Below are 25,374 nucleotides of genomic sequence, written 5' to 3' on the forward strand. Positions count from 1 at the left end.
CGCAGTTTTTTCATAGTTTTTCGATTTTTCTAGAACAAACATTTTACAACGTTAGTTTTTGCTCTGTAGGCCTCCATAGCGGCACTTTTTGGTCTCAATTTTGACATATTCGGAATCCTCAGAAAATTTTATATTAGATTGAGGTGTTGGAATTTTGAATTTGATTGTAAAAAATGCCATTTAGAATTAATTAAAATATTATTTAGAATTTTGTCGGATTAGGGGTAAACAAGTTTTCGCCTACTTGATACAGCATTTGACGTATTGATCATAGGGTAAATAAGATCTATTTTTTTTCAAAAATGTTTTATTTAATTATTTTTTTAAATCAAAATTACAACTCCAATACTTCTAACTAACGTGAAATTGACCGAGGATTCCGAATATGTCAAAATTGAGACCAAAAAGTGCCGCTATGGAGGCCTACAGAGCAAAAACTAACGTTGTAAAATGTTTGTTCTAGAAAAATCAAAAAACTATGAGAAAAACTGCGATTGCACTATGGGCCATCTCCATACAAACAGGCGGCCAAATTATTTTTTTGCTTTTTAAATGTTTTTTCATACAAATTTGGGTAATTGTATGGTATTGAAATGATATACGTCGATTTTTATGACTTTTCATGTTTTTCAATAGTGGATTGTTTATAATAAATAGTCTTTTCAAACATTTGCAAGTGCAAAAGAATTGCGTATATATTTTATTGCAAGTTTATATTATTAAATTATGAATAAGCTAATACATCCCCACTTTAAGGACACAACCCCTCCCTCCTCTTTCTTTCACCCCACCCCCCTCCCCTCCTCCTCTCCAACAAAGTTATGTTAAGCGTAAGAAATTCATTTTAAGTCAAACATTTATTATTTATTGCTGGGTGTTTCTTTTGTGAGTCCATGCCATATAACTTGAGACCCCCACCCGTACGGGCATAAATTGCGACAATTTTAATTGTTAAATCAAATAACAGAAAAATTAATTTTATTCAAAATAATAATTATGAAGTACAACGATACAATACAAACCATATTCTTAAAATTCATTTGATTATAGAGTTTGTTACAGCTTCAGGATATGTTAAAGGTACTTTTTATAATGTTTTGTACTAACCAACATAGAACTTAAATGTGGATCAGTTTCATGGATTGATCGCAGAAATTCATCATGCTAAGTCAACATTTTGCTGAATACTTTTTCCGGTATCAAACTGAGATTCTCCAGTTTTGCTTGAGAAACTTCGGTACGAATACCTTATTTTGACTAAGGTACTCTATTTTAAATGTAGGCAACAGAAAATTCCAATAAAGTCATTTCGAACTTCTTGAAACCAGGTATTGATTTTTGAAGCGACGATGCCCACGAAGTAGGTAGCAAAGCAAGTGAAATAAACGGGCGCATATGTAGATTGCAGCAAATTTTGATAAAACGTAAATGTTCAAAATGGCATATCTCCGAAAACGCAAAAATCGCAGGCTGGAAATTTCAGCAATGTTAGATTATGATCCAATCTTTCAAGTGATCTTAGTTTCATGTTTAGCATCGGTTAGCAAAAAAGTACTCGATTAACAAACACAAAAAATATGATTTGTCAAAAAAATGCTCCAGTTATTCGATGAAAACTTCAGTTTTTGGTTTGGAAACAACATTTTATCTATTAATAGTTTCAAAGCTTATCTCATTACCTTTCCAACGATGTATAATTGTCCTAATAAAATATTTAAAATGGCTGAGCTATGTTAAAATTAAACAATCAGCCTTTGTTACGAAAAACGCTAGTTTTTTACTCCATTTTTTGACTTTCAGCTTGCGTATCTCCGTAATGAACAAACTTAGAGCTTTGAAAATTTGGATTTTTCTTAGTTAGAATGTTTACTTTCGAGAAAAAAATATTTGGAGAAGGTCACTTTTTTGAAACTTGGCCACCCAATGTACCATAGTGGATTGGCCAAAAAGTTAATACCGTAGGCTTATAGTCCATGAAATTCCCCAACTTTTGACCTATGGGAGTATGGGTGTTGGAGGCTGTTGCCAAAAGTTATTAAGGTTTTAAAAAAATCCATTTTTAACAGTAATTTGCAAAAGCTATGAGAAAAAGTCAAACCAATCCTGGATGTCTATAGCACATTTTGAAGGGCTTCAAAAGACCTTTCGAATGCATCTAAGAGAGTTGGAATTGATGAAGTTTTACGGAAATGCGAGCAATTTTAGGATTTTTCATGTGTTTTGGACCTCAAACTTCAATGCCCGTTTTACCCCACTTCCCTTTGTCGTAGAGGGCTCATATTTGGCATGAGTTCATCTCATTTATAGACAAACAAACGCTGAAAGTTTCATCCAAATCGGAGCACCTCGATACGACCTGTTTCACATCGGTGAAAAACTCGCTCTTAACGTGAACGGAGCACGTTAATTAACGTCGTTAATAAACGCGTTGATTAACGCGTTAATCCGGTTAATCCCCAACTTTGAGGGCCTGTAGTGGCCTGTATCTTCGAAACGGTAACATCTAGCGGGTTACTTCCAGTTGCATTTTACGGACATTAACTGTGACTATGAGTTCCCGGTGAGGTAATTTGTCCAAAATGGCCACCGGTTCCGGCAACCCGGAACATCCGTCACTTCCTCCGGTGCAACCGGTAACCGGTTCCGGAGTGGTCCGATCGGGTGAAAGAACACCGGCATGATAATAGATGATTGATGATTTTAATTTCACAAAGTTTGATAAGCAACAGATCGACTTTTGAATATTACAATCATCGGAACCATTTGCGTGGTACCATGGAATCGGTTCCGGAGTGGCCACAGATACCCTGAACTGACCCAATGTAGTCAGTATACCTATGTACTACAAACAACGTTGACAAAAGCTTTAAAAAAACATGCTTGACGGATGTTCCGGGTTGCCGGAAGAATGGGTGCAAAGAGGCGGGGCATACGTCCCCGATCTTAACCAACAAAACGCGACCCAATCAGTCCGAAAATTCATTCTGTTTCTGGACATCGACAAGAACACATCAGAAGCAGATGGCTTGGAGGCCCGGGAGCAGATGCCTGGAGGCAAGGACCAGCCAAGACGTGCCAGCCGGCATGAGGAGTCGATAATTGGAATTTGCCACCACCTAGTGTGGCCCCGCGGATGTTCGGATGGGGGGTCATTTGCCGAACCATAAAATGTATGATTTTTGATACTGGACATGAAAAGTTGCATTTAGCCATTATCAGAAGTTAAGCAGTTAAAACAAATTGCTTGTTTAAGGTTGGAAGTAATAAATTACTGCATTGCATTTTTTTGTGATTCTGCGAAAATCTGTTTCTGGAAATTTAGAGACCTGAAAAGGGCAGTTTTAATGTTTGCTGTTGAAATTTACTTTGCTGCCGCTGATAACTTGCAACAGCCTTGCAAAAACATTTCCGCATCCGCATTGGTAACTTTCGAGTGGTGAGGGAAAGTCGATTGATTTCACCTTGATTTCTATTTCAGCTCCACTTGCAATTTCTGTCCCTTTAGTTCGATAGGACATTGATATTATGTCTTAATTATAAGGTAATCATGGGGAAATTTGGGCCAGACATTCTAATCGAAAATTTCAACAATCATCTTGCAAAGTTCTTTGTCATACTGGTCATGTGTAACATAACCACTCGCACCTTTTTTTATAAAATCATTACCAGAAATTGAATTATATGTCCAAACAACCCCTGAAAGGCAGATTTATTAGGTCGATGCTAGATAAGTATGAGCTGCTCGTGAGCTCGCTTTGAAGTGATAATTACCAAATTGTTACCGAAGCTTAGTTAAATTCATGAAAATGATGTTCGGCCCCATCATGTATTTATGTGTAATTCTCCAGTTCAGGAATTTAAGGACCCACAAAATAAAAGTGTCATTAGTGAATCCGTAATATTTTTTTTCAGTATGGCGTAGCCGGCAAAAAATGTAAGATTACGCTCCTCTGAAAAGTTTCTTGGATTTCATAACACCCAAGTACACGTCCCTCTCCGGTTGATGATAGATCGCTTTCAGAACTTCTGTACTATATGGTTATTTCTCATACAAATAAAGAGTCGCTTTAAAATGTATCTTTGAAGTATGTTTATATTACTTGTGTTACAGCTATCAGTTCAATATACCACGTTCATATATAATCATAATTCCAATAGGTTTGAAGAAAATGTAGATGATTCAACTTTGCAAACAAAACCTTGCAAAGTTGAACTGTTTTTGAAGTGTAAAGCAGACAATTTTAGCATAATTTTGAACACTTTCTACATGAATGTGAAAACATTTACAGAATGAAAATTTAACTGGATTGATAGTCTGGTTAGAAAACGGTGAGTATGTTTTAAGTTCACAATCAAAAACATTCACAGTTACACGCGACAATCTTCAAAATATGAAACTATCTCATACATAAACAGAAAGTAGAAAAGTGTAGAATAAAATCAAACCATGCAGCTCTGCGCCAAATCACCGCTGCGGTGCCGGTTTCGGTTTGGGCATTTTCTCCAACAGGCCCTGGATCTCCTTCTCGTCGTAGCTCTTCCACAGCTCGAACAAGTTCAAGATGGCCCGCGCAATCTCCTGAACCTTTTCCATGTCGACGTTCAGCTCGGCAAACCAAGCTTTCAGCTCTTTTTGCAATATTACACACGCTATCTGGAGGCAGCCAATCGCAATCTGAAGAATGATGAAAAGTTGATAAATAATTGCTGCCAGATGTTAACAGAACATGCGGTCAGTTACCTGGTACGGAGGATAGAGCAAACTAACGTCCGTCCTGAGAGAATCGTTGATCAAACGCCATGTCAACGTTAGCAGCTGCTCCTCCTGGCCAATATCTTGGATAAGTTGCAGCAGCGGACGGTAAGGTTGATAGACGATCAAACAGCAATCCAAATTCTCCAGCAAATAAAACTCACACTCCAAGATGTGGTTCGTCCGGTAGGGAAACTCCTGCTGGTAGGCGTAGTTGAACTTGTTCTTGATCACAGTTTGGCAAGTGGTGATGAGCCGGGAGTTGGAAATTACGCCAAACTCCTCGACTTTCGATGCAAGCAAAATGCAAGTCGGTGCCAGCAGCAGCGGGTCGATGCATTTCAGTGAATTTCTTGCGTAGAACCGCTTGAAGTAGACCGTCGCCGTTGCGATGACCTGCTGGCGCAATTTTAGCTGCTCTCCCAGCACCTGGATTACGTTGGCGAAAAACATGAAGATTTTCTGATATTCCTCATCGGTCAATGTTTTCAGATCGTCTTGGCGTTCACGAATCAGGTCCTGCTTGTCCAGGATCCACTGTTGGTGGTGTGAACTTTGCCAGAAGTTGCCAGCCATTGTTAACTGCTGGGAGTGGGGAACGTGTTTACAAGTCTTACTGATTTAGCGACAAAATCCAAAAAGATTCGGTTGGAAAAAAAATTAATGTTGTTTTGATTCGCGAATCCGATCTGAAGCGGTGCGATGGAGGGGGGCTAACATCAACCAACAACTAGAAATGTCAAAAATTGACAGGGTTAGGAGGTATTAGGTTTTACGCCGTCGCGGCTAACCTCAATCGTGAATTTCTGTTTGACAGCTCGCGTGCACTGCCCGCATAATCAAATACCAAAGGTGAAACTGTCGAAATCATAAGAAAATTATTTCTGGTATGGTTACCATTTGTGATATTGTTGATATAATGTCACGACCATATAACAAAATTAAAATGGTACTATTTCCCGTTTACATAGACTTAGTCGCGTTCGAACGGAAAGTGCTGGGTATTTTTTATTCAAAATTGGCTGAAATTACAAAATTCAAGTGGTAAGTAAATTGTTAGTGAATTTATTTGCAAGATTTCAAGTTTTTTTTTTTAATTCATTGCAGGAAACCGAAGGCGAAGTGGGCGGCAAACTTGTCTACATGCTCGCTGAACCCGAACGAAAACGAAGCCGTGCTGCTGACGGAGATGGTCAAGCAATGCCTTGTTCCGACGCTCTGCCTGGAATGACCGATCACCAAGGACATGCAAGTCCCAGAAAACTACCGCACAGTCTTCCGACCGCTTATGCTCCAGCTCCAGCTCCCGAGGACATGGTCAAGTTCAATCTCGAGCGCTGCAACCTCGCCCTCCTCCACCAGCAGAACACCGGCAGACTCTTCATCGTCCTGTTTGAGAAGAAAAAGAAGCTGCTCTCGAAGGTTTTCCGTTGTCGAAGGCCTGCGAAGCGGAACCACTCCAAAAGAACCCTAGTAACATTTTTAAACTTACAGGTTTTATCAGGGTTCTGAAAACCCTGATACGGCCTAAATAGGCTTTTATGGCCTACTTAAAACCTAAAATGTTACTAGGGAAGCTAAAACGCTACCACCGCAACCCTCTCAGGCCTAAGAGGGTCTCCAGATTGTTAACGAATGTACCGGCGCAGAATGGAGTACGCATATCGCAAGGAACGACATGATCAAGCTGCTGTTTAAAAACAATCCGGAGAAGCCGCCGGAAATCGAAGAGCTGGGCGAGGAAGGAGTTGGAACCGTGCAGATGTGTGTCGGAGTATCGGCGGATCCGTTTGCGGTGCGGAACTATTCGAACTGGGATACATTAAAGACCCTAAAAAGGATACGTCAAACTCGTGTCTGTTTGGGTACGTCAAATTCACTTCGGCCAGTCTCCCTATTAAGGATCTCTAATATACATACACTGATAATCAACATTACACGTCGTCGGTTCTGCCGTTTACTTTATTTTAACCACTCGCAGTCCTAGCAACGGTCCATCCTAGGGTCCATCTCACTGCTTCCCCCTTGGCTTCTCCGGCAATACGGCGTCAAGCTTCGCTTTCCTTCAGCGCACCTAAACTGGTCGGAATCGTTGGCACTTCGAGCACTTTGTCGTCGGGCTGGACACCGCGCAAGAACTAGTACCAGATGGTGGCGTACACGGCCTCGATCAGTCCGTGCTGGACGTTTATTTTCTCTTCTGGGAGTAGCAGATGGCCAAAAATCAGATCGCGATGCCACCGTCACAAGGTTTTGTGTTTTTATTCCGTTCGCCATTTCGGCGACACTCCCCCGACAGAGATTAGTGTATCCCCTGAACTGGCAAGACGTGAATCTGATGAACAATCCGTGGCTAACCCCACTATTTTTTAAATTTTCCACGTCTTCCTCTTCCGAATGTGCCAAGTCGACGTCGTCGTGCTATATTGTCGCACCCGCCATTTTGACGTTCCGAGAAAAACGCGTTTTAATGTTTGACCGAGGAACTGACAGCCCATTCTGCTAGAATTTTGATAGAATTAACTGGCAGGAAATTTCTGCTAGAATCCTGCTAGAAGCAGTTAGTAAGATATTTCCTAGGATATTTCTATTTATTTTCAAACTAAAAACGCGTTTCAAAATCAAATTTATTCATTTATTTTAATGACAACAAACCCAAGTAGCACTCATAACTTGTCGACTGTTGAATAATAGTTAGACAATTGTTTTTGATAAACATACGAGACAAAATCTGAACATAACTTAAATAACAGTTTGTTTCACTGCTTGTATAACTGACTTATTTAACTATCGTGTTTTGTGCCACAAAAGTGTTAAAACACAGTCAACTTCACTCTTTTTCAACTTTAAAACACAACATGGAGAAAATTCTCACCTATTTGGGAGGTTTAGCACTCGCTTCTAACTCCATATAATTTGCTGATTTACACTGTTTAAACAACTTATTTTGGATCACCTTCGATAGAAACTTGCTTGCTCACTTCCGTTTGAGGTATTTATCACTTGATTTCAGTCAAAAACGCTTTTTATGAGCTGTAATTAAACGTCAAAATGCTGATATGCCAAGATGCTGTTCCGTCATCTGCAATGTTTTCCTCGAAAACAGTTTGTTGAATAAGAATAATATTGCACTGTTTGTTTCACTGCTTATCTAACATTGTCGGTGACGGCATCTTCTGAAAAATGGTCGTGGCCAGCCATTCTGTAAATAACCTTAGGTTTTCTTACAGTTCAAAGGTTTGTTATAACTAAGTTGTATATTGGAGTTATATTTGTCTGTGTATAAACTGACTTGAAACAAACGTATATAACTTAATTTCCAATGACAGCCTTTTCTGGAGTTAAGTTGTATAGCTCACTGCTGTATAACAAAGCTGACAGCAGCCTTCTTATTGACGTTTAGGCCAGCTTGATTACTATGAAGCCTCGTGGAGAGATGTGGAAGCGCGCCTGGACCTGCCGTGGAGACAACAACAAATCGTCGAAGTCATCGGATCGAATCTTGGTAAAGACGAAGTTCATCAAAAAAGGAAAATCTAAAAGTTCGCCATGTAGAGGGTTTCACAAGAATAACAATTAGAGAGTGCGAAAGGATTGTTTTTTTTTCATGCAATTGGGTCCTAAAATGAAGCTTAGATTGCTGATATTATTGTTTACAGCGATAAAGCTTATTTTTCTGAGTACAATGACCCTTTGTACGACCACAAAGAGTTTAAAATGGATTTTTAAATCAATTTAGAAAAAATAACCTCGCGGTCCTTCTTGACAGAAAAGTTCCTACTTGACAGCTCGTTCCAAGGGGACCATAGTTAATTCATCGAAAAAATGTTGTCTTATAATTTTTTTTTTTTGCATTAAAATGAAAAAAAGTGATCAGAAATGGTTTTTAATCGTGTTTTTTACCGTTCTACATAAAAATTGGCATAGGGCTTTAGTACCCAATTTCTATTTTTTTCTAAATAAATCGGACAGAAACAAGCGTACCAAAATAGTCAGAGATACTATTCTTATTGGCTTCGTCGATGATTGAAATTCTAATAAGAACTGTTTGTTTACATGTAAGTTGGGTAACGGTTAGACAACTGTTTTCAATCTATCTTTCCTTTTCAGTGTGCGCTTTGATTTGACAGCACAGCCGTTAACCACGCCCCCTTTTTTTCGTTGAATCTCTTGTTAACTAGCACAGTGTTGTCAAATACATTTGTACAACTTACTCTGATAACTTGCATCTTATTCTGGCAAGTTATACAACAGAAAAAAGTGCGCTTTTTCCAATGCACAGGAGTTGTAGAAAAGTTGTGGTAACGAGGCCAATCAGTTATACAACCAGTTAGGAAATACGTTTATCTAACAAAGTGTGTTGCTTGGGAATGGAAGCAAAACATGCACTATCACTGACTTTTAAATTCTACACTTCACTTAATGGTCACTTCAATCGTTGAGGAACGGATGGCACTGGAACATTGCGTTGCGTGGAAAATCTCGGGACCACCTGCAAATAAAAAAATCTTATAAACAATCCAGCTTTGCTGTTTCTAGCTTCTGCCCCAGTGCTTACCTTTTGTTTCTGGAATGCTTCCGCGTAGCATGGGCCAATGCCCAATTGGGTCCTGAAATGAAGCTTAGATTGCTGATATTATTGTTTACAGCGATAAAGCTTATTTTTCTGAGTACAATGACCCTTTGTACGACCACAAAAAGTTTAAAATGGATTTTTAAATCAATTTTGAAAAATTAACCTCGCGGTCCTTCTTGACAGAAAAGCTCCTACTTGACAGCTCGTTCCAAGGGGACCATAGTTGATCCACCCAAAAAATGTTGTCTTGTCAATATATTTTTTTGCATTTAAATAAAAAAAAGTGATCAGAAATGGTTTTTAATCGTATTTTTTACCGGTGTACATAAAAATTGGCATAGGGCTTTAGTACCTTTAGTAAAGTAGCTAATAAAAAGTAAGGACACGAGCAACTGAGCACCCTGCGATTATCTGTCAAAAAATGAGCACCCTTGTTTGAGCACCGCAAACTTTTATGCACACGCATGACTTTTGCATTATTATGATTCTTTAGTCTGGTCAGGTCGGGAGAAGGCATCGTCTGTGCACATTCTCGACATTTTCGGAACGGGTTCCCGCAGCAGTACAAATTAGAAATGCTCCTCGAGGTGGATCAACGGCCGTTGCGGATAATTCTGCCTCACCTGACAGGTAGGTTTTCTTCTACTTCCGATTCGGAAGTTGGTTATAATTTCGCGTTCATCTTTATATCCAGGACCACGATCCTCTGCCTCGGTACATTTGCGTCGGGGGCTGCGCTGCGATGGTGCCCAAAAGCAAAACATCGGAAAACCATCCCCGCGGTCAACATTTCCGGCAGGCTCACTAGCAGGCAAATAACATAACGATACCGGTGATCGCGGCCGTGCATTCGGTGCACGGAACTCCGTACGGTTGTCGCACCTCGGCATTGAATCTGCAAGTTCCTATACACTTGGCAAACCTCGATTCAATGCATTATGCCTACTTCCCTGACTAATTCCGGGTGATTCGTGCCAATGCAACAAGAATCGAAAAGTCGAAAAAATATTTAAAAAAATATCATTAAAACAAAATCCTAACAATTAATTAGTTTTTAAGTTTATTTAGCATCATCTCCCCGCAAAAATGGCCATATTCTCTTCCAATTTCCACCGGTTGAGAAACACTGATCCGGATCATCGTTCCAAAATTATTTGTTGTCTAGAAAAATTTATTTATTTTTTGCATTAAAATGAAAAAAAAGTAATCCGAAATAGTTTCAATCGTGTTTTTTATCGTTGTACTTAAAAATTGACATAAAGCTAACTAAATTAAATACCTTCGCTAGCAGTGCTTTGCAAATGACCGCATTTTGTGTTAAAATTAGTGCAAGAATAATGCATACCAAAAAACACCGAAAAAGCTACAAAGTAAAACATTTAATGTTGTGTATATGACCTTTAAAAAATTCAGAAATGTAGATTTTCAAACTTATAGTATTCACTTTATGTGTTAATAAATTTCAACTTGGTGTGTCTTTCATTATGTTTATTTAGACGTAATAAAAACGTATACGTATATTGTAATATTAAATATTGTAATATTTTTGCAATGATTTATTTAAAAAAAAGTGTTTGAAATATTACCAAATTACAATACTACTCGCTTATTTTATTATTCGCTACGATCAAAAAATGAGTTACCATACAGAGTTATTGAGTGAAAGAGAGCCTTGTCTCCACTTTACTATTAGGCACTTTATGTCGAAATTGTTGCCCGATGCGAACCGCGCATTTTCGCCCGTTTTGTTGTTCTGTCTCACTCCCGCCTGGCAAACGCGTTCTCTCCCCTCTCACTCTCGAGGCCCGTTGTCAGTTGCAAAGCCCGCAAAAGTTCTCTCGTTCCACCATCATTGCGAGTTGGTTCAAGATCCTGCAGCAAGAGTTTGCCCCGTGTGCGTGTGTGACCGGTGCCGGTTGTTCCGTGGTTTAACTTCCTGTTTTCCCACTTGCGCTTCGATTCGTTTTTTGTTGCCGAAAGCAAGTGGAATCTGGGTGGAAAGAAGTTAGTTCGGTTCGTTGGTTTATTTTTTTTTTGGTAGTTAAATTTTCGGGGGGAGATTTTTCGCGGGTCTGCTCGTAGTTAACGGTCATTTCCTGGCCCCTTTTTTTCATGTTTCGTTTTGCGGGAGCCTTCAATGGAAAGTTTCCCACACCCTGCCTGCTAGATTGATTGTTGAGGCCCCGGTCAGGTCAGATTTTGAAACCCCCGAAAGAATCGTTTTTTTTTTTTGCTTTTCTTTTGTCGTCGATCTGTCATTTTTGTGACGACCGTTTATGCGAACGTTCTGTCAATTTGAAATTCGCCACAACAGAAAACCGGTCGGGAGGAAGCAGAAGAAGATTGTTTTGTGCGCCTGCAGCCCGTTGAGAGCAAGCGAGTGAGACAGCTAGAACGGCACCAACAAGAAGGTGGAAAGAATAAGAGGCCATCCGCAGCAGCAGCAGAAGGTCCTTGCGAGGCTCGTCGAGAACTTAAAGGTGCCAAAAATCGCAGCCGCCGTTCCAGACTTCCGTTGAGCTGGTCCGGAATCCGGAATAAATTTTCAAGTTAGAGTGAAACACGGGGCGACAAGCAAGCGCGGAAGATGAGTTCCGTCAAACCGGACGACAAGGCTAGCGACATCCCGGAGAAGCTGTACGATGCCAGCTCCAAAAAGACGTACAAGAGGCTGCGGTTCTTCGGCAAGGTAAGAGGGAGCGATTGAAGGGATATCAGAGTATCGGAATTTGTCCCAAATCGGGTTGTGGGAATCGACTGGATCGTTAAGGCGTTTTAGATTTTTTGCTATTTTTTGGACTTTGCATAAACTAATCGAAAACATTGAAAGTTCCTAGTTTACATTCATCTAACCTCAAATTTAAAAGATTTAGCGTCGTCGGCTTAGTTGACAACAATCCATGGTGTTGACTTAAGTAAAATTCTTGGGAAATATTATTCTTTTTGCAGATAAGTCTTGTCGACTTAAACTTTTGGAATGTTTTTTACAATGCAGTTACTTGGCTGACTAGAAAAAAGTTTACTTAAAACAAAGTTTACTTAAATTTGAGTGAGATCTGGCTTCAAAAAGTTTTGTACATAAATATCACTTAAGTGGTCATAACTCGAGACAGGGTTGACAGATCATCAATGTTTCGGACTCGTTGGAATGTCTTTCGATTACCTAACCAAGGATTGGTCACCAACCAACGATTGGTCGGATAATGACCACTTAAGTGGTCATAACTTGAAACATGGTTGACATATCATCAATGTTTTAAAGCCGTTGGAAAGATCTTTCGATTACCTAACCAACGATGGGTCGGTTTATAGATCTAGACTTTTTTTTCATACATTTAAGAGAGATCCGGATATTTGTGAAAACACATTTTTATAAATAAATTTTGAAGTACTTATCAAAACTTTAAATAATAGAGTTATCTACGTGCGCATGTATTGCGTGTACGTACACGAAAAAGATTGAGGTTAAATTTTGTACCCGCCAGCAAAACAAATGGGGTGCTGGTGTGCGTGAGCTCGGGCTTAGATAACTCTATTCAATAGCGACGTATGGGACCCTAACCCGAGTCGAATGCGACCAGTTTGAACACACTCGGTTGCCAGTGCTGAGAAAACTGAGTAAGAATTCCGTAGTAACAGTTCAATGGGGCGAATCTGCGATTTTCCTGATCTATCGTGAGAAAAATTTCACTAAAGTACTTTTTTATTGCAAATTTGATTTTACATCGAAAAATGAAGTTAAAAAATTTTTACGAGCAAAATTTCGATTTTTTGAAAAAATCAGTATTGATTAAAAAATTCATAACTCGGTCAATGATTTTTTGCACAGCCTGGAAATTTCTGAAAAGTTGGCATTTTATGTCCTCTAAAACATATCAAAAAATAAAAAAAAATAAAAATAGTGTTTTTTTGTAAATCAAGTTTAAGTGATAAAAAGTTAAATAAAAAAATCACCAATTTTTTTTACCGTGTATTATTTTTTTCCAGTGTAGTCCGTATCCATACCTACAACTTTGCCGAAGACACCAAATCGATCAAAAAATTCCTTCAAAAGATACAGATTTTTGAATTTTCATGCATCATTTTTGTATGGACAGCTGCCAATTTTGTATGGAAAATTATATGGACAAACTAATGATGCAAAATGGCTTCTTTGGGCATACCGAAGGCACCAAAAAAGTTTCAGTCGGATTAAAAAATACAAAAATTAAAATTGAAGAAAAAAGACCGATTTCGTAGAGAATTGCTCAAGACAAAATTTTTCGATCTGAGAAAGTGTGACATTGCGTGTTATAAGTATAGGAAAAGCGTGACAAAGGGAGGGAGGGGGGTAAATTTTGGCTGATTTTAGCGTGACGTACTTTATGGATGAAGCCATATTTAATGAGAATTATGTCCTGAACCATCACGAGACCCATCATTTGATGAGTAATCGGAAGACCTTCCTATGGAACCCAAAGAATTGAAGATCTGTTGACTCTTTCAAATGTTATGACCACTTAAGTGTTATTTATTTACTGATTTGAGGCCGGATTGAAGGTACCTATTTTGATGGAAATTACGTACGAAATACCACGTCTAGCAAAACAATGCGTTGTGGGTTTGTGAACAATGAGTGTATCCCTTTTAGTCAGGCGTAAACATCCTCTAGCGTGCGCAGGACACACTTTTTGTGTACAAGAAGAGAAATGAGAATGAGAAAATAAAGATCTGGTAATCTTATCAAAAGTTATGAGTATCCCATATTTGTTAATATGGCTACCGTCGTCATTTGGGACGAATTGGGACAGTTTTTTTTGCGTTACTGCATAATATTTCGATATTTCTTACTGGTTTCGGATATAAAACAGACACAAATAAACAAAAATAGTGCATCGTTTTCCAAATTTCAAGCTTTTGAAAATAGCTGTCTCAATTCCTGATTTGCCCCAGATGACAGTACTATTCCAAATTGGTTCTGGTGGAATTGGTTTTATTCCCAGTTGAAACACGACTACCTTTTTGTATACCCTGTTGCTGTATTGCTGTAGTGAAAATTAACTCTCGCGGTAACTTTCTTCACCACAGGGCGGCTTCGCGAAATGCTACGAGATCATGGACGTGGTTTCGGGCGAGGTGTTCGCCGGCAAGATCGTCTCGAAGAAGCTGATGATGAAGCACAACCAAAAGGAGAAAATGACCCAGGAGATCACGATCCACCGGTCGCTCAACCACAAGAACGTCGTCGGCTTCCACAGCTACTTTGACGATCCGCAGAACATCTACATCGTGCTGGAGCTGTGCAAGAAGCGGGTAAGTTGCCTGGCTTTGAGTTGGGGGTTGAGTTTTAATTTTTATTCGGTTTTTTGCCCCCCGACAGTCGATGATGGAGCTGCACAAGCGCCGTAAGATCATCACCGATTACGAGTGCCGGTACTACATCCACCAGGTGCTGACGGGAGTCAAGTATTTGCACGATAAGCACATCATCCACCGAGATTTGAAGCTGGGCAATCTGTTCCTGAACGACGAGCTGCACGTCAAGATCGGTGACTTTGGGTTGGCCACCAAAATTGAGTACGAAGGGGAACGCAAGAAGACGCTGTGCGGAACGCCGAACTACATCGCGCCGGAGATTCTGAACAAGAAGGGCCACAGCTACGAGGTCGACATTTGGTCGATCGGTTGCGTCATGTACACGCTGCTCGTTGGCCAGCCACCGTTCGAGACCAAGAGTCTGAAGGATACGTACACAAAGATCCGCAAGTGCGACTATCGTATCCCGACGACTCTGCGGTCGACCGCGGCCGAAATGATCTGCTCGATGCTGCAGTCCGATCCGATCAAGCGGCCGAACGTCACCTCGCTGTTTGATTTCGAGTTCATCACCGGCAGCTACATTCCCAGCTCGCTTCCCATTTCCTGTCTCACGATGGCGCCCCGCGCTGACCAGCTCGAGAACGCGGACCGCATGGGTAGGAAACCACTGTCCGAAGTTAACGGTACAAACGCCCTTTTTTTGAACCATCGCCAACTGCCTTAATTGATGTGATTTTTCTCCCCTTCCGTCAGACGACACCCGATTCGAGTCGTCGTTCCTCAAGAACAACCTGCACGATGCCATCACCGCTTCCGGAACCATGTCGCGGCACAACGAGGGCTACCGAACCGACATCGAGAACCTGTACAAGGAACTGAGCAAACTGATTGCCTCGAAGCCGCCGAAGCTGGCGGTCAATCTCGACGATGAAAACACCGATCCGGCGGTGCAGCCCCTGTTCTGGGTGTCCAAGTGGGTCGACTACAGCGACAAGTACGGCTTCGGGTATCAGCTGTGCGACGAAGGCATGGGAGTCATGTTCAACGACACCACCAAGCTGATCATGCTCGCCAACGGACTGTAAGTTTGGTTTGGCTTGCTTGCGCGACCTCAAATGACCGAATCTCTCTCTTTCAGCAATGTCCACTTTATCGATAAGGAGGGCACCGAAACGTACATGGACATTCACAACTACCCGCCGCAGATGGAGAAGAAAATGAAGCTGCTGTCGTACTTCAAGCGCTACATGACGGAACACTTGGTGAAAGCCGGTGCCGCCGCGGTCAACGTCGAAAGCGACCAGCTTTCGCGTATTCCCCATCTGCACACCTGGTTCCGCACGATGTGTGCGGTCGTGATGCATCTGACCAACGGAACCGTCCAGGTACAACGACCCGTTCACTTTCCCAAAAGAGGTTTTTCACGCATTCTCTCCCTCCTAGCTCAACTTCTCCGACCACCAGAAGATCATCCTGTGTCCGCTGATGCGAGCCGTCACGCTCATGGACAGCAACAAGCACTTCCGGACGTACCGGTTCTCCACCATCCAGGAGCAGGGCTGCTCGAGTGATCTGTACCAGAAGATCCGATACGCCCACGAGAAGCTGAAGAAACTGCTGGAGAAGCTCACCTAAGCGATTCGGACTAAATTAGCTTAGTTTCGTACCGCCGTCACCCCCCTTCCCCCCCTCACGCCCTGTGTTAAAGTTGATGCTGAGCGCGACTCGGCCAGGGGTCCGCATCAAAATATTTGACTGTTTTTTTTTTACACTTCGCGATGCTACTTTTGATGGCGATCGCGCACGATACAAGAGAGAAAGAAAGAGAGAAATGCCTAGGTGTGTCGAGAAAGCGAGTGCGAAAGAAAGAGAAAGAGAGTATACTTTTTTTTAGTTAACGGATGACATTATCTTTAGTATGTTTCTTTAAGTAAGGTTATGACATTTTTTTGCTTCGTAATAAAACACAAATGTTCAAGAGAAAAATGGGCACGCTTTTCATGCTTGAGAACCGCGCGGCCGGAAGCGCCAGTCGAACTTAACTTAAAACAGTGATGAATATAAAAAAAAAAAAAACAAAACAAAACGCGGCAAAATCACAACACACGACGAGGAAAACGTTCAGTATTCAAAGAAAGGAGAGAACTGTGCCTTACCCACACACCCACACACTTGCAACAATCGAAATTCGCACGACAGATTTAAGCTAGAGAGAGAGAAAGCAAGAGATTATAAAAACTTAAACCCAACAAGAACAAACGGTTTTCCCGATTCGTGGAAAACGAAACGCGCGCCCAGGGTTACACGGTCAGATTTATACGTTCGTAAGGTACAAATACACGCAGGACTATTGCCGAGGAAATAGCTACGGAGGACTGGTTGTTTTATACGGATGTTAGGCTCAAACGTTGTAGATAAAATGATCCATTAGAATAAACGTGCATTTTTGAGTAGGACAACGACATTTTGTTTTTGACTACACCCATCCGAAATCAAACGACATTCAAGAATCAAATTGTTCGCTCGATCGTAATCTGCGGAAGTATTAGTCTATGGCAAAAAAAAAAACTTGCACTTTTTGGCAGATTCAACAAGTTCAGCCCGCTGGTGGAGAACAACAATAACCAGTAACCCAGCCAGGAAAAGAGGCGTCCCACCGGTTCCAGTGGCCAAGAAACCACCACCCCTGGTGGTAAAGAATTCAAGCTACGCCAAGGTGACTTCATTTGAGGTCAAAATACCCACTTAAAACGAAGCGAGCGGCAACTCCGCGTCGTTATCAGAGGACTTCAACCGGCTTCACTTGAATAAGTCAAGAAAAACCTCAAGGAATCGCACAACCCAGATGCTGTGGAGGTGCACGCCATCAAGAGAAAGGGAGAGTTCGCCGTAAAGCAGCTGACTGAAATCAAGCGTTTGAAAGCATTTTCCATCCGCGGTGGGAGGCCTACCGGAACAAGCGACCGACCGTGACCCAGTGCTGGAACTGCTTGCAGAACCAGGAAATGTCACTTCAAGGCGAGGTGCAACAAATAATGGCACCGGCGCTGGCGCTACCCCCAAGGCGGAAGGAGAGGAAGTGTTCTACAGTTCGGCTGAGCTGTGGGACATTTTTTCCGAGTACAGCGCCAGATTCAAGACTTGTAAAACCCGCTTGGACCAAGTAACCCTCGTCAGTTACATGATCTCGAGGTATGGAGCGTAAGGAGTTGTTTTTGCTATGTATTGTTTGATTGATTGTGTGTTTATTTGATAAATTTTCCTTGTTGACCGATCCTCGGTCATGGTCGCAGCACCTAAGAGGACCTAATGAAAATATGAAAAAAACGCCCCCAGTTTGCATTGTTTGCCAGTTTGGAAAACTGTCAATCACGAAAAAGTGAATGTTTTATTTTTCATACTTTATTACCTCATATATTTAACTTATCATCAACAGGTTTATCGACCCAACTATGAATTAATAGAGTAATCTACGTGCGTATGTATTGCGTGTACGTACACGAAAATAAAGTGAGGTTAAATTTTGTCAGGCAGCAAATCAAATGGTGCGCTAGTGTGCGTACGCGAAACGTCATAAAGCTCTATTGAAGATTTCCATTCCTGCAGGATACTCGATCTTGTGCTGCCCAGTAGGGCGTCCAAAAAAAAAAAAAATTAAAAGTGGTCAAAACTTCGGTGCTCACCCCTGGAATGATAGCTTGTTTCATTAAAATGTACATGCCGAGACAATCTCGATATGGGTTCGAAACTCGCCTTCAAAAATTAAAAAAAAAATTTAAATTTAAAAATTCTAAAAATTTAAAAAAAAATTAAAAATTTCAAAAATTTTACAATTAAAAAAATAAAATTTCAAAAGTTTACAAATGTTAAAAAATTTCAAAAAACTTAAAATATTTCAAAAAATTTAAAAAAAATATTAAATTAAAAAAAATCAAAAATTAAATGGCTGAAATTTTTATTTTTTTTGAAATTTTTAAAAATTTTGAAATTTTTGAAATATTTGAAGACGAGTTTCGACCATATCGAGATTTTCTTGATCGTCGGTCGTAATTTGTCGATGGTAGATCGAGAAATTACGATCGAATGATCTCAATCTACTATCGACAAACTACAACTTACCATTAGGGTGACAATAAAAAAATCAGAGATACCCTCTGACTCGATTCCTAATGCAAAAATAAGTATCTGTGCCAATTTTGAGCCAAATCAGTTAAGGCTAAGGGGTCGCTTTTCATCGTTGAAGTTTATATGGGGAAAATCACGAAAATGTATGGGGAAAAACATCGTTTCAGTAATTTTCTGCTAGGTGGCGCAGGTCTCGCCCAACATTGTCCAAGTGTGAGATTCTTGTAGGAAATTTAATTCCTTACAACTTTGTCGAAGGGTTGATTTTTGGTGATTTTTCTAGAAAAAAATATTTTCTTATATACTTCCTATACACCTCTTGTATACTTTCAAGTATATAAGCCGATTTCTTTTCATCGCATTGCTAAGAACTCATCAAGATCATCTCGGATCGTCTTATTTCCTTCTACAAAGTTGTAGGTAATTAAATTTCCTACAAGAATCTCACACTTGGACAATTTTGGGCGAGACCTGCGCCACCTGCAAAAATCCTGAAGCGATGTTTTTCCTCATACATTTTTGCGATTTTCCCCATATAAACTTCAATGATGAAAAGCGACCCCTTAGCCTAAACCGATTTGGCTCAAAATTGACACAGTTACTTGTTTTTGCCTAAAGAATCGATCCTGGGGGTATCTCTTGCGATTTTCAATTTTTCTTGTGACCCTACTTACCATTGACAAATTACGATCGTAATATTACGATCGAGAAATCTCGATCGTGAGTCGAGAAATTACGATCGAAATATTACGATCGAATGCAATAATAACCACGAATATTGAATTTTGAAAATTCGCCACTTTTTGTTTACGAAAATTTTTATTTTTCCCGTGGTCATTTTGAGCAACCTTTGTTCTACGAAAAACTTTACTTCTCTTGTTTCATGTTTTTCTTGTTTTATTTTTAGTAATTTAATTTGCTTTTATCTTGTTTATTTTATGTTTGTTTTTGGTAGTATTTGGCCAGCTCCTATCCTTACATTTTGCCTATGTAATGTTTTCTTGTTTTTACAGTCACTTATTGAATTTTTTGTTTGTTTTTCACATTTTCTGCTATAAAATGGCACCATTGTCATTTAAGTTGTAAAAAATGCGTAGAGTCATAGTCTGGGACACTAGAAAAATTACTGCATACTTCTTTTTACTTAAAATATAGAAAATGTTAGTAAAAAACACAGCAATAGTTGACCCCTAAAAATTTTTCATTTTTTAAATCATTTTCAAAGTCACATATAATAAGTAAAAAATATGTAAAACTTCCAACCCATATTTTTTTTAAAATTTTAAGAGTTCTTCTTTCCAATGCTTTTTAAAGATCGAAAATTGGTAGAAAAATTGATTTATATAAGTAAATAATATAGTAAAAAATAAGTAAAACTTCCAACCCATATTTTTTTAAAAATTTTAAGAGTTCTTCTTTCCAATGCTTTTTAAAGATCGGAAATTGGTAGAAAAATTGATTTTTGGCGATTTTTTGAATCGAAGCTCGTCTGAAGGCGGGGTTGGGTTGTAAAGGGTTAAAACAGAGATAAGTATACTCTTTGGTTAAAATGCACATATCTCGGCTTTACGCGAACCTAAATTGAATGTTAAAAAAAGCAAAATGTTCTCCGTAAAATTTTCTTTAAGCTGCATGTATTTTTTGCCGAACTCCCGTGGCCTAGTGTTACGGGTTTCTCTTTGTAAGCGGAAGGCCGATGGCTTGAAACCCATCTGGCGAGGCTCTCGGACGATCTGTTGGCGACTAAGTCTGAGCGTTGAAGAACTCTTCAACAATACACAGAGAAGAGCTTCAAATGCTACTTTCAACTCGGTAAACATGCTCTCAGGCAAAATTCGAGCTGAAGATTGGGCTATATGATCGGTAACGATCTCTAGATGGGTCAAAAATAAACGAGATTTCCCCTCAATCTCGCTTATCTCCACGTCCTCGGATCGGTCTCTTGTGCTCGTGTGGCATGGCATTGGGGGATTGGTTTGGGGAATGAGAGGGAGCAACTGCTCGAATAATTCGTCAATACTGTCTCGCTCAAACAATAGCGCTACGGAAGACGATCGTTCAACAGATCCATACTACAATAGATACGCAAGTGTCGCAGTGGTCCGTATCTGGTCACAGTAAAAAATAATGCATTAGTTTCTGATGCAATTTTTTTTGGTTAGGGAATCTACGGATATATCCGTAGATCTTGTATTTCTGGTGGGGCCCAGTACCCACTTTGGGAAACACTGCTTTAGCGGCTACGATTCGTAACCGTCAAGAGTCACAGGGAGTATCAAGGTTTTTGTAGACGTTCTTAAGTTGGCTGGCTACGAAGACCGTAGAAAACCTTGTTTGCAAACAGTGTACCAAGATGTACAAATTCAGCCACCACCTCGTATCTTTCCACATCTACTTCCTCATCCGAAACACCTTCACCTAAACTGCCAGCAACCAGATGCTTGGTTTTGGCAGTGTTGATGTTCAGTCCGACCTTCGGAGCTTTCAGCTTGATTTAGAGCCGTTGATTGTGACACAAATCAGTCTAATCAAGTCGATGAACAAATGGTGTGTTTGCAGATTGTACTCCCAGAACTTGTCGAGGTTTTGTCGCAGAGTGAACATCTGATCCACCGTTGATCGACCCGCTGCACTGGTATTCGCCGGAAAAGGTCTTGGTCATCGGGCTCAGCTTGTTCCACAAGATTTGGGAGAGTACTTTGTACGCTGATTTAGGATTGTGATGCCTTGTAGTTGGCACAATCGAGTCTTTATCCTTTCTTGTGTATTGATGTGATGAGTTCATAGTTTTGAGGTAAGTCCCTACATGGGATCCCCCGTTCTTACAATCTTATTACTTTTACAGAATAAAAGAACTTGACAAATGAGATGTGTTTTAAAAATTAACCGCTTTATTACAGTAACGCTACGATTTGATAATCCGCAATTTTTCGTTCGAATTAAAAGTAAGAATAAGATGTGTTTCCAATAACACACGCTAGTTTGCTTACAATGCGCAAGTTTCACACAATTTAAAGGTAATCGTACACACTAAAAAAAAATAGTAGGTTAAACGGTACAAGCTTATCATATCTATAGAAATCACGACTTGCTGCTGCTGCTGCTTGCGGCTGGAATTCGCCCGCCCAAAACGACGCTAGAGAAACTTGGATCCCCCGGACGAGAATCGCGTATCGAGCAGCTGTGCCTTTTTCATGATGGCCTTCTTTTGCGCATCGTCGAACCGATTCGCGTGCAGGTCCACGTTCCTATCGAAGGGCCTCCGGGTAGGTTCGTCTTTGTCTTTCTGGAATGGGGTTCAACATTATTTTAGTTTGCTGTGTAGGGGTTTGACTACGTTTACAAACCTTTTCCTTCTTGAGCTTTTTCTGGTGTATGTCGAGCAAGGATTTATCCCGTTTGTGTTTCTTCTTGTGTCGCTTAACCTGTTCCTCTTGCTGCTTGTCTCGTTGGGCGATCCGGAGCAGCTCCGTTTCCTCCTCAAGGTTACGTTTGGCATCGCGCGAGGAGTGACCACCACCGGTGGCCTTTTTGCGCTCCTTGTCGGATGGGGTGTCTGTCCACACGGACCGGTCGCCAATTTCGGGCTTTTCTCGGGTTCTAAACTGTCTCGCCCCTAGGCCCATGTCGGGGACCTTCCGGATGTCAGGCAGTTCCAACATCCAGTCTTCGCGTGCAGTGGCGTTCGAAGCTTTGGCATCTTCGCTATCGAAACGCCTTAGTTTCATTTCCAGTGCACGCTTTTCCAGCTCGAGTTGTGCCTTGGACGTGGACGCACCTGGAATTGCTGGACCGATAAAGTCATCGTTCTCATCAGCATCGGGTTCTTCTTCGGAAAATGGCGAAAGTTCCGACTCGGAGCTGTCACCAGCGACGGCGTCCTTGGCGGGGATGAATCCTGTAGGAGGCAATGCTGGGCCGATTGTGGGCTTGCTCTGCGCAGGAGAATGATCTTCAACTTGAAGCTTTCGTGCTGCCAAATGGGGTGGAAGTGCCGGTCCGATAGATTCTACATTTTCTTCTTCGACGGAGGGTTTACGTTCCGGCGCTTTACTGTACATGGCCGGTGGTAGCGCAGGACCAAACTGATCATCGGGAGCATCGTCCTTGCCCAGGTGATCATCCTGAGACGAAAGTGAGGAAACGGATATGTCCAACACCTTTGTCGGTTCTATCTTGGACGGTTCTACGCTGAAAAATGTCTCCTTTGTCGAGTGGCTGCTAGTTTTGCTACTGGACTTGGAGCGATGATCCCGCCGGTCATGCGATGATCGTTTCGCTGGTGATCGTGTCCGGCTTCGATGTCTTCGTTCATCCCTACGCCTTCTGCGGTCTCTGCTGTGGCTACGACTTCTGCTTTTGCTGCGTCGATCGTTGATTCTGCGGCGGTCCCGGTCACGGCTGCGACTGCGGCGACGACTGGTGCTGCTGCGGCTTCCAGCGTCCAACGACGAGCGACTCGACCTTGCTGAAGATCCGTACTTGTCCGCTCCGTGTGACTTGTACCGTGTGGACGTCGTTTTAAAGCGAATGCCCGAGTCGGAGTCCGATGTGTCGGAATCAGACATGGTTGGTTATCTGAAATGAAGGGAGGAAAGGGATTCACACTGTAACTTGAATAAGGGACAGACATCTGGTAAGCAGGTGATATTTGAATCAACGACCAATTTCGATTGGGTTTATAAGTTTATTCTAAATGCAACAAAGGTTCGATAGTTGGTGACTAGCGTTTCGGAAATAGAGGCTCACATGTTGAACGTCTTGAGCGCTTTTGCCCAGCTGTACTTGATTGATTTGCTAATCCCAGCTGACGGAATATTCTTGATGGACTGCTTCACGCTGCTCTGCCACACGATCGATCGGAGACAGCGGGAAACGACTTCCTGATAGTTTGATGATTTCGAAACCGCCGTGAGAATGTCCTCCGTGTCCTGCCGGTAGCGCCCCTTGGTTTGTTTGTAGACAATACGACGAACGGGCCACTTTGGAAGGTGGTTCAGATGGTAGAGAATTGTCTGTTCGGACTGATCCTGAATGCAGACCACGTTGTCACTGCTGTCCACCGGAAGATACAGTACGCGGCTCAGCTGTGTCAGCGTTGGTGAGTATAGATTGCGAAAATTTTCCAGCTGCGGCCGAACGATGTTGTTCACTTTGTCCTTGTTCTCGCCGAAGATCATTCGAAAGTCGCCGGCGTAGCTTAGGTTGGATATTGCTCGGTAAAGTTCAAACTCCGTAAACTTTTCAGGTAGAACTAGTAACGCCGCATGAACGGCCGCCTTCAAATTACTTTCCAGCGCATTTTGAAGCTTTGAACTGGCAGCAGTTTTTATAATCTCTACCGGCTTGTGGAGTCTCCCGGCCAGGTACAAACTGGTCCAATCCGTCAAGTCATCCAGCAAATCTTTCGTCGAAACAACTCCGTACTTGATCACGACGTCCTCCTCCGGAATCGGTATCAGCGTGTTGAAGAACACCTTCGCCCCAAGCGTCTCCTGATATTTGGCGATGAAGTTTCCTCCAAACCTGCCCAACCCAGAATAATGATCCGGATTCCGTTCCAGATTACTGACGTGCCACCGATGAGCGTTGTCCACGGTGTAGATCAAATCAATCATGTTCTGCTTCTTCTTGGCCTTGTCATAGCCCAGCTGCTGCTTCACGCCGGAACCGTACGCAAAGCAGAAGGCAAAGTTCGGCGGAAACCGGGACAAAATCCGGTAAAACATCGGAGAAATGTTTCCCCTCGACAGCATCGTAATCCCTCGCCAACTTTTACACGTCACAAAGGTACATAATCACTTTTAACTTTCCGCATCAAGCATAAAATTTATTTTACGTAAAACCAACAAGATTTTGCTTCCAAAATATTGACCGCGCTTACGCACGCGTTCCGCCAAACTTCGATCGTATGATAAATGTCAAAACAAAGGGATTTTCTCGGTAAACCATCAAGCCGCATCGGCAAACATTCTAAACCAAATTGTCGCCTGCAAACTCACCTTGCCAAATGGAAAACGCTGCCACTTGCCGGTCTCGGAATAACCCGATGCACACCTGCAGGAATATGTTGTTAAACTTTTACGGAAATTTTGAACAAAAACGAAAATTAAAAACCGACGTCGGACAAGCGCAAAAAGTCGACTTGAAGGTTACATCGAGTTTACTGTCATGTTGCGGGCGTGTTGCCAGTAAAATCGGAGCTGGTGTGTTGGAATCTGCAGAACCAATTGAAATTTGCTATGTGAATGGAATACAGAGCTGATTCGTTAATTCGAATGTTGACTAATTAGACAGTATTCAAATTATCTGGAGTTTTTTTTAAAAGGTCCAATAAACCAAATTTCCAGTTTTTGCTTTTTGGGTGTATAGCTCAAACTTGGTGTAGGATTCGTCTCCTACCTCGGTGGAGTCGCTGGTAGGCAGTTGGATTCACAATCCAAAGGTCGTCAGTTCGAATCACGGGGAAGATGGAAGCTTAGAACACACAAAGAAAAATTACTCTAAATTTAAAAAGATCGTTCGTTGGATTAAAAGTTCGCGTTGGTGAATATTCGTAGAAAGTTCAAACTTTTCAATTTAAAAGTTGGAATGTTTTTGATACTACCATGCATTTATGGAA

General features: G+C 41.3%; 4 protein-coding genes and 1 long non-coding RNA gene across 7 annotated transcripts; 2 read left to right on the forward strand and 3 right to left on the reverse strand.

The window, feature by feature from the left end:
• Positions 1-4,075: 4,075 nt before the first annotated feature.
• On the reverse strand, positions 4,076-5,478 carry LOC6037760 (cyclin-C). The gene is made up of 2 exons (XM_001847588.2): positions 4,742-5,478; positions 4,076-4,675 (listed from the first exon to the last, which is right to left on the reverse strand). Exons 1-2 carry the CDS (start codon positions 5,327-5,329, stop codon positions 4,466-4,468), a joined length of 798 nt encoding a protein of 265 aa, XP_001847640.1. The 5' UTR covers positions 5,330-5,478; the 3' UTR covers positions 4,076-4,465.
• A 4,204-nt stretch (positions 5,479-9,682) lies between these two features.
• On the forward strand, positions 9,683-10,634 carry LOC119769738. The gene is made up of 2 exons (XR_005278507.1): positions 9,683-9,959; positions 10,024-10,634. It is a non-coding gene; the product is annotated as an uncharacterized LOC119769738 (long non-coding RNA).
• Positions 10,635-11,116: 482 nt separating this feature from the next.
• LOC6037757 (serine/threonine-protein kinase polo) lies at positions 11,117-17,089 on the forward strand. Of its 3 annotated transcripts, none has more exons than XM_038262853.1 (7): positions 11,117-11,342; positions 11,644-12,018; positions 14,397-14,621; positions 14,689-15,310; positions 15,381-15,708; positions 15,766-16,012; positions 16,071-17,089. In XM_038262853.1, the coding sequence occupies exons 2-7, from the start codon at positions 11,917-11,919 to the stop codon at positions 16,260-16,262; spliced, it is 1,716 nt and encodes a 571-aa protein (XP_038118781.1). In that variant the 5' UTR covers positions 11,117-11,342; positions 11,644-11,916; the 3' UTR covers positions 16,263-17,089. The 3 variants fall into 3 exon arrangements, with proteins under 3 accessions (XP_038118781.1, XP_038118780.1, XP_038118782.1); XM_038262852.1 differs by having other exon boundaries at positions 11,117-11,333; XM_038262854.1 differs by lacking the exon at positions 11,117-11,342 and adding an exon at positions 11,373-11,520.
• A 4,530-nt stretch (positions 17,090-21,619) lies between these two features.
• LOC6037756 (GPALPP motifs-containing protein 1) lies at positions 21,620-24,913 on the reverse strand. Its single transcript, XM_038263684.1, has 3 exons — positions 24,755-24,913; positions 22,100-23,330; positions 21,620-22,038 (listed from the first exon to the last, which is right to left on the reverse strand). Exons 2-3 carry the CDS (start codon positions 23,318-23,320, stop codon positions 21,889-21,891), a joined length of 1,371 nt encoding a protein of 456 aa, XP_038119612.1. The 5' UTR covers positions 23,321-23,330; positions 24,755-24,913; the 3' UTR covers positions 21,620-21,888.
• On the reverse strand, positions 23,426-24,700 carry LOC6037755 (phosphatidate cytidylyltransferase, mitochondrial). The gene has a single exon (XM_001847583.2). It carries the CDS (start codon positions 24,506-24,508, stop codon positions 23,498-23,500), a length of 1,011 nt encoding a protein of 336 aa, XP_001847635.1. The 5' UTR covers positions 24,509-24,700; the 3' UTR covers positions 23,426-23,497.
• Positions 24,914-25,374: the final 461 nt, after the last annotated feature.

This window comes from Culex quinquefasciatus, chromosome 3 (genome assembly GCF_015732765.1).
Source record: "Culex quinquefasciatus strain JHB chromosome 3, VPISU_Cqui_1.0_pri_paternal, whole genome shotgun sequence".
Taxonomy (NCBI): domain Eukaryota; kingdom Metazoa; phylum Arthropoda; class Insecta; order Diptera; family Culicidae; genus Culex; species Culex quinquefasciatus.